Source organism: Teleopsis dalmanni, chromosome 2 (assembly GCF_002237135.1).
Source record: "Teleopsis dalmanni isolate 2A chromosome 2, ASM223713v2, whole genome shotgun sequence".
Lineage (NCBI taxonomy): Eukaryota > Metazoa > Arthropoda > Insecta > Diptera > Diopsidae > Teleopsis > Teleopsis dalmanni.
The window spans coordinates 86,025,256-86,034,805 of NC_051847.1; the positions used below are offsets into that span (position 1 = coordinate 86,025,256).

Consider the following 9,550-nt stretch of genomic DNA (forward strand, 5'->3'; position numbering starts at 1 on the left):
TTGTTTCTAGGTCATATTGCTCGTGAAAGTAATTATTGACACCTAGATCATAATTCAACTTACTATATGCATCTCTCGATATACTGTTTCTTGCCGTTTCTACAAAATTTCTACGTTCTTCAATACTTAGTTTCGTTATTATAATTTTTTTGCCACATTTTCCAGTTTTCATTAATACTCAAATCATTAGTTATATTTAACTCGGATGCCAGATTTGACCATTTTTCAAAAAATAATGTTTTTTCATTTATTAGGTACTGCGCTAATGTTTTTTGAATCCTATTGTCTGGAAAATTCCTAACACGATTGATGTAATCAAAATGCAATTTTAATGTTTGGGTATATAGCGTCGGTAGACCAGTTTCTAAATGCACCATATAATTTGGGGTATTTTTCGGCAAACGAAACTTTCTCTTTATATAAAATGTCTGCAATTTTTCTACTGCGTCATATTTATCAACACCCCAGATTTGCGCTGCATAATTTAGAACTGACTTAACTGTGGCTTCAAAAACTTTGTATTTTACGAGCAGTGACACTTTCGGATTTCCTAAGACATTTATCCAGGTACAATTAATAGCCAATTTAGCTTCCTTTAACTTCTCGTTCAAGTGGTTATCGAATTTTGCGTTATATTTCATATTTATTCCTAAATATTTATAATTATTAACCACTTCTAATTGATCATCGTTAAGGTACCATTTTTCATCATTTCTCAATCTTCTAGCATGTTTCCTAAATACCATCACTTTTGATTTGTCTGTATTTATAGATAGTCCCCATAAGTTGCAATATCTATTTAATTCATCTATCATATTTTGTAACATTATTGGAGAATCTGCAAACAACACAATATCGTCAGCATATAATAGTACTTTTAGGCACATATTGGCAATCGTAACACCACCAGAAAGAAAGTTACTTAAGTCATCAACGAACAGTGCAAACAATATAGGGCTTAAGACACAACCTTGTCTCACTCCGGTACACGTTTGGAACCATCTCGATGTACTTCTTCCGTCCCATACTGTTGACTCATTGTTGCAGTATAGACTTTGCAGTATTTTCAAAATTTTTGTTGAAAGACCCAGCTGGCTTAGTTTGTAAAATAGTACGTTTCTTTGTATTGTATCGAAAGCAGCTTTAAGATCTACGTAAAAAACATATAACTTCTTGCTTTTTGCAATAAACTCTTGCGCTACACTAGTGATGACGAAAATATTATCTACCGTGGAGTAACCTTTTCGAAATCCAGCTTGAAATTCGCTTAATATGTTATTTTGATCAACCCAATTTTTAATTCTGTTATACAGGAGTGTTGTAAAGACTTTAGCTGATGTATTAAGAAATGCTATTCCTCTATAATTTGCTACATTATTTGGGTCACCTTTTTTAAATAGGGGAAATGTTATGGCTTTTTTGTAACTATCAGGTGGGGCTGCATTTTCAAATATATGATTGTATGATTCAGCCATATGCTCTATAAATTGTGGCGTGGCATATTTTAAAAACTCAGCTGGAATTCTGTTTTCACCTGCGGCTTTGTTATTTTTTAAATTCTGGAGCACTGCATAGACCTCTTCAATCTTTATTGGAGCATCTAACGCTTCATTTATTACATACGGCAGGGCATAACTGAAAGACTTGTTTACTATATTGCTATTTAACTGGTTTTTAAAATGTGCCGCCAAAGCTTCGGCGTCCACTTTAATTCCTTTTATGTAATCTGCACGATTTATTTTTTTAACTCCACTCCAAAATGATTTACTATCAGCTGCTTGGGATATCGACATTGCCATTTCATTGAAATATGACTTCCTTTTCTCATCACACAGCTTTTTGTATTCTCTGTTTACATTTTTGTATTTCTCTAAATCAGCTATATCACCACCTTTTTTAACTGTTTTGAGCCATTTAAATGATTTCTTTCTTGCAGTTTCACATTCAAAATCATACCATTTTTGTTTCCTATTTATACCCACCGAATTACCCTGAAACGATTTTGCTGCTTGTTTTACACAATATTGAAGAATGTCATCTCCTTCCTTCGACGCAAATGTACTACCTTCGCATGCATTAAGCGATTCTTCAAGCTTTTCTTGGTACAGATCTTTATATTTATCTTTCCATATCAGTTTCGGCAGCAGCTGCATTTTATTTTCATTTGAATTAGAGGCATCTAGATTTACCATAATTTCCAGTGGTTGATGATCCGAGTATATCATGTCACGTATTTGAAACTCTTCAGTTATTATTAACCATACTCCTTTCACAAAACAATAATCTATCGTTGACCTTGCTACACCTCTGATAAACGTAAATGTACCCTCTCTGTCGCCTTTAGTGCGGCCATTTAACACGGTGACACCAAATGAATTGCAAATTTCTAGTAACTGTTTGCCATTTCTATCTACAATTGTATCCATTGCTACTCTGTGGCCCAATAATTCAGTCCACTGCATATTTGGGCTGAATTCCAGACATTGTTCTTTGCCTATTCGTGCATTGAAGTCACCTATTATCATGACATTTTCGTTCTGAGCTTCCACTAAATATAAATATAAATATAAATATAATATAAATAAAAATATATATATAAATATATTTATATATTTATATAAATATATAAATATATATTTATAAATATGTTGTTAAAAAATACATTTATAGGAAAAGTTAGCATCTAATAGAGAAGTTATTATGTATTCACATATTTCGAGTTTTAAGTTATATTGTTTTAATATTTTGTTTTAAAACGATAAATATTAATATAATTTTTTAAAATTTAAAAAAGTTTGGTATATTTGGTATATTATACGCTGTTTACTACAACATATTTTTTGTAGTTTTAAGCAATCCTTTCAGTAAGGTGAAATGTTTTTTGCATATAAAATTTAAGAAATTCTTAACTAGTTAATAACAACATTGTAAAGAATAAGGATCAATTTCATTGCATAAAGTCCGGAGATTTAGAAGAAATATAAAATATATAAGCATTTTCCGCACCACCTAAGAGGTATGCTTGCTGACGCGTTACCGAGTTTTAGGTGTTCGGTTCCCCGATAGGTCTATCCACCAAAATATTTTATTTAACAAATATACAATTTTATGTAAATGCAATTTAGAATAACTTAATATATACAAAATAATATTACTATTCTAAAAATATTTAATATGAAACTAAAAATAATAAGGAACTATTAAATTTAATATACATTATAAATAAATTTAATAAAAAATACAGTTAAAAACTAAAATGTTTTATGTTTAAGCAAAAAATCACTTAAATAGTTTGAACACTTTTGTGTTTCTTATAAGTGTTGAAAGCATAATTGTTTATGTTCAAAATTCGAAACTTTATCTATATCTATATCTATATCTATATCTATATCTATATCTATATCTATATCTATATCTATATCTATATCTATATCTATATCTATATCTTCACCTTCATCTTCATCTATATCTATATCTATATCTTCATCTATATCTATATCCATATCTATATCTATATTTATAAATATATTTATATCTATATCTATATCTATATCTATATCTATATCTATATCTATATCTATATCTATATCTATATCTATATCTATATCTATATCTATATCTATATCTATATCTATATCTATATCTATAAACATATGTATGTTTATTTATATCTTCATCTATACCTTCATCTATACCTTCATCTATATCTATATCCATATCTATATCTATATTTATATCTATATTTATATCTATATCTACACCTATATCTATAGCTATATCTATATCTATATCTATATCTATATCTATATCTATATCTATATCTATATCTATATCTATATCTATATCTATAATAGTATTATAATTATAGATTATTATATATAATTATTATATATATATTATAAAAATAATTACCTTTTGTAATGTTTTTGTAAATGAAAACAACAATGTTCTTTCAATAAAGTCGTGTTTGTGCACTTAATTGCAACTTTGGCGCATTTTCTCGTAACGGATTTTCAATATCAACGAACCAAAACAGACAACGAAATTTCTCAGAAAGTGCTCTTACTTTAGCAAATATCGTGGTGAGTAGGGACCGAGTGGGCAAAATTAACTAGACCGGGTGGGGAAAATATTCACACGCCATTATGTAGCATTAATGCTTTTTGTTTTTCTACTGCGTAATATTTTCACCTCATTACACAAAATTTTGAATATTATTTGAATAAATCAGAAAAATTTATACACAATATTTCGAGTAACTCTCAGTTTCTTTTCTTTATCTTTGTTGGTATAACTATGCATTGTGCACTGTGAATATACAATACTATTGTGAATCGTCAGTTGTGAGTTGTTAGTTCCCTGTATTGGAACACAATTGCTGCAAGTTTTGACTTGTTGATATGTGAAAGCACTCTAACAGCGGATTGTCAAAAGTGGCTATAAGAATATGGATATTAACATTGCAATAATTGAAGCTATAAAAATGTATCCAGCGATATATGAGAAAAATGGTCCGTTAGGAGAAATAGTGGGAGTTTGGAAGAAATTAGAAAAGATGTTTGCAATACCAGGTAAAGATGAACTGAATTATTCTTTGTTTACATTGCTTTAACAAATGTTTTAATTTCAGAAAAAGTTATCAGAGACCACTGGCATGGGTTACTCCAAAATTTTTGCGAAAATTTTGATTTTAAATATGGTGATGAAATGTCTTTCTTGTTACCTCATTTAGGTATTGAGGGTGTTCGCACAAGAAAGGAATGGCCACATGCAATAGCTTTGGAATTTAATATAACTGAGGAAGATATCAATGAAATGGATGTTCAAAAAGAGCCCTTATGTATGAAGCACAAAACTGATTGCAAGATAGAAACAGTTGTTGTGGTTAAACATTATGCAATTAGTAAAAGTCTATCGGGAGTCGCACCGCAGTTTGACAATTCTAAGAAACCGAAATTAATGGATACAGTGAAAAAGAACGATAAGCAAGAAACTGTTGGCGCAGATTCCAAAAATATCGATGTTGAGGATGACATATTTTTAAAGATATTGGCATCAAAGATAAATGATATGGACACTGAAACGAAGCGCAAAACCAAAGAGGACATATTACGCATTTTGTTTCCTTATTAAAAAATAAACAAACAATTGTTATTTTTAATTAATATTGCTTACTTTATTTTATTGTAATTTACTTATTTATTTATTTTTTAATATTTTATTTTTATTTTATTTTGTTGTATTTTATTTTATTTTTTATTTTCCACAACATGCTTAATACTCTTATATATTATATTTAGTATTTTTTTAAACCGGATCATTCCCTAAAATAATGTACGAATAAATAATTTTTTGAGATATATATAACTTTTTTTTTACTATTTGAAATATAATACGTATATTGAAATAAATACATGTTTCATTGGACTACGACTAGTTCAAGTGCAGAGAACTATCAAGCTGTTTTGTTATATTTTATAAAACGTTTTACAATTGTTAAGTTGTCAAAGACTTAGTGCTAATAAAGTAGTAATCTAAATTATTATTAGACTACTAATTTGGGAGTAGAGCTGAAGGCTTGATTTGTTTAAGTCTTCTCAGCAGGGTAGATGTATTAGACAGATGATAGGCTGTCTCGTTTGGGTGCTGTTGTAACCATTTTTGGTGCCTTACCGCAAACTTTTGTATTACTACATCAAAGGATTCGATCTTGAAGTCTCGATGGAGAGCACTATTCCTAATGAACCATGGAGCGTTAACTAAATTTCTTAAAATTTTTTTTTGTTTCATATGATTTGAATGGATGATTTTGGCGCACATTCCCATAATTAGATTCCATACGTCCACACCGCCGCTAACATTTTCTTGTATATCATTAACTTGTTGCTTAGAGAGACGAGTGGATTTTTCACAAGAATCCAGAATAATTTTATGTAATTTAATTTTAGCTTAACTCATTAAACTGATTTATATAACTGAGGAAGGGATAATATAATTTAATGGATAAACAGACTAAGTAAATAGACCATATTTAATTTCTCGTATTGAAAGAAGCCTCTGTAAAGTCTTCACATTCCATTACCATTTGTTCTAAATGTAGAACATGGTTACGGTAATTGGATTCTTTCGTGTGTGAGGATTAAGATTTCGGGTATATCGTACGCAGGGGCTTGATGATAGCTAAGCGATTAATTAATTTTTTTTTAAAATATTTATGAAAATAACAGCACTCAATAAAATTAAATTTTAAGTAAAGTTTAATGATAAATCCAAATTAAAACAAATTATTTTTAATGATATATATGTATTTCAAAATTTAATTTAATTTAATTTAATTTAATTTAATAATATTTTTTAACTATTCGTAATAGTTGAAGTGCATGTTAATTAATTTTTTAAAAATAATGTTTGAAACTAATATTAAACTGAACGTTTTAATTTTATATGAAAAATTATTGATAACAAATTCGAATCAGAAACAAAATATTCATACTTTTTGGAATATTTTTAAAAATTTTAATTTTATTGAAATTTTTTTATAAAAATTTTTTATTTGTGGTAAGAATGAGTGTTTTATTCGTCTTATATTTTGTAAAATATTTTTAATATTTTAAAAATACTTATAAAAGAATTGTTACCAGGAAAATTTAATTCTGCTAATAAAATTGTACAATAAATTTATATTTAGGAAGAAGAAAGCACAACTTACATTGCATATTTTGATAATATTTGGTTTTAAAAATTAAAGGTTAATATTATTGATATTGTATACATTAATAACAAAAAATTCAATCAATTATCTTTACAATGCAAAAAAAATTAAAGTATCTATTTTTCACGAGCCTGACTTGTAACATCATACCTATTATATGATTTTTTGGATCATTTTGGATAATTGGACAAATTTGGACGCCATAGAGCCTTGTTTAGACTTGAATACTTGTTTGTAAATTATGAGTTTATTTTGCTGAGATATTTTGGATTTTCTTCCAATAAGCCAAGTAAGTTTTTTTTTTACCAGTACCTTCCAGTTTGGCATTTAGTGTCATACCCAGATATTTTGCAGAATTAGTAACTGAAATTTTTACGCTCTTTTTTACGTTAGAATTTGAGTTTGCTTTTTATTAGTAAAGTCTACGTGGTTTTGCTAGCAGATTCTGTTTATTAGTCCATTGTTCAAATTCATTAAGAGCGGTTTGTAGCTTAGTGGTAGACACATTGTTGTTTGGACCTGTAACCATTATTACAGTGTCATTTGCAAAAGTTCCGACAATACAGCCCTAGTGCACTGGGAAGTCATATGTGTACAGCAGTAACAAAAAGGAGTCTAGTATACTCTCCTGACGGACCAAGCAATCAATGGGATATAATTATAAATACTCGTCTTGTAGTTTAACTCGATATACTTTTCGCCAATATATGATTCCAGTTTACAATGTTGATGTGGAAGAATAGTGTTTAGCTGTATAAGCTAAGTAGGCAATGTATAAAGGTCTATTACTTAACTGACCAACCAAGTGTATATCATCATAGTTTTCGTTCATAGTTTCATGTAAATGTAAATGTTAATTTTTTGAAGGCTTTTATTAAATATAAATTCAGGTGAACTGAGAACGAATAGATGGCGAAGCTAAAATTTCATTAAAACTTCTGAAATATATTTCTATCTCTCATACTTAAATACTTTTGCTAGTTAAATGTATTCGTATAATTGAAAGTTACACGTTGCATTGCGGTAGAGTGTTTGCAATCATGCAATGTCCGTGGGAATAACCACAAAAACAACATAGAAACCAACAGATACAGATAAAGAAAAAGATACTTTAATTGAAGTGAAAATAAGTGAAAATATAACAATCAAATGCAAGAGGAAAACAAAACTTTGAAAACGGCATTGGTCATACTGAAGATCCATTACCTTTTAAATTTTATTACTTCAGTAGTTTTTTTAAATCCTTTTAGAAACATTTTTAAAAACACCTTATTTTCGATAAATATTTATTATATTAAAGGCGTAACATTATAAAACTTACCATTTTTATGATATTTTTTAATCGATATGTCTGAGTTTCAAAAATCGTCCTTACACTTGATTACATCAGAAACAGAGAGACAAGCCCTGTTTAATTGTATGCAATTATCAAAATATTCTGGCGCAGTTTTTAATCAAAAATAAATCTCAATGTTTATAGATATTAGCTGTTTTTATATATACCTATGTACTTCTTTACAGTTTCTAATTTCTTCCAGCAAAAATCAACAATTTATCTTTATCTACATAAGATTTATGCCGAAGCATAGCTTAAAACGATGGCAAATTGAAATGATGGGAAGTAACCAATTGACAAGATATCAGAAATAAATGATCAAGGCTTCGACCCGTTCCGGTCCGAACAAAAACAATATATCGGTTCGGTTCCGGTTTTTGCTCCGAAAAAAATATCGATTTTTTTTAGTTTTCGGTTCGGTTCGAAGCTTTGGTGTGAATACCCCTATTATATATAATATTATAATATTATGGTAGAAACTAATTTACATGACTTTTCTTTGAAATAAATATTTAATTTTTTTCGAAAATGAAATTTGTATGAAATTTCGGCAATAAAACAATAACATATTCGCAATTGCAATTTTATAAAATTGACAACTTTGGTTACTAGAGCTGAAAAATATTTAAAATCAACGACTACTTTAACTACTTTAACGACTACCTGCTAGTAAATTATTTCCTATTTCGGTCAAATAGTCAGTTGCATTATATCTCTAAATTAAATGATTTAGTTAACATATATTTCCTGCAAATATTTCTTATTTAAGGCATAATTAGAGTCAATTTATATTATATTATATAGTGTAGTATATTATATTATAGTATATTGAAGAAAAAATAATAAACGGTTCTGTTGCGGTTATCGTTAGAGCAATAATATCGGTTTTTGGTTCGAAGCCCTATAAATAATAATTTGGTTAAGGGAGTAGTTCAACTTCGAGAATGGACTGAAGCTTCTGGCTTCATATCACTGCATCATTATAATTAATTTTAAAATAGCAGAATAGAATACAACTATTTTACAACGTCATTTATATGACTAGATAAGATTTTCTGGTATACATATTTGTGAAAGAAAACGATTATTGTCAAAATGGAACACATTATTTATACTGAAACCGATGGTTAAAAATAGGTCATGGCTTTTCTGCTTTAAATAATATTTTTCAAATTGATGTTAATGTATTGTGATTGTGTTGTCATGTGGTAATTAAGAGTTGATCAATTGCGTGATTATTGTGTTGGGGGAATTTGCTTTGCGACCTAGAGGTCTATCTTGCCTCCTTCATAGACTTCCATCTTCCTCTATAAATCGTAGTTTTAAACTAACATCACACACAGTTTTATTTCTTTATCCAAAATTTTTTTTTCGTGTCTCATATTCTGTGGCTTTCTTCGCCATCCTCATCTTGCAGTAGAGCATAGGGCCTTCTGTAGCTTTGAACCCACGTAATAGAGTTTTATTGCTGCATCCAAAATATTGTTTTTACATATTTTTGT

General features: G+C 28.7%; 1 protein-coding gene across 1 annotated transcript; it reads left to right on the plus strand.

The window, feature by feature from the left end:
* The first annotated feature begins 4,361 nt into the window (after positions 1–4,361).
* LOC119685070 lies at positions 4,362–5,142 on the plus strand. The gene is made up of 2 exons (XM_038099259.1): positions 4,362–4,571; positions 4,631–5,142. Exons 1-2 carry the CDS (start codon positions 4,448–4,450, stop codon positions 5,131–5,133), a joined length of 627 nt encoding a protein of 208 aa, XP_037955187.1. The 5' UTR covers positions 4,362–4,447; the 3' UTR covers positions 5,134–5,142.
* The last annotated feature ends 4,408 nt before the right edge of the window (positions 5,143–9,550 follow it).

Excerpts from the sequence above, each read along its gene's own strand:
- LOC119685070 (XM_038099259.1), top strand. The coding sequence starts at position 4,448 with ATGGATATTAACATTGCAATAATTGAAGCTATAAAAATGTATCCAGCG. Across the intron at positions 4,572-4,630 it reads AAAGATGTTTGCAATACCAG|AAAAAGTTATCAGAGACCAC; the intron begins GTAAAGATGAAC and ends TTTTAATTTCAG.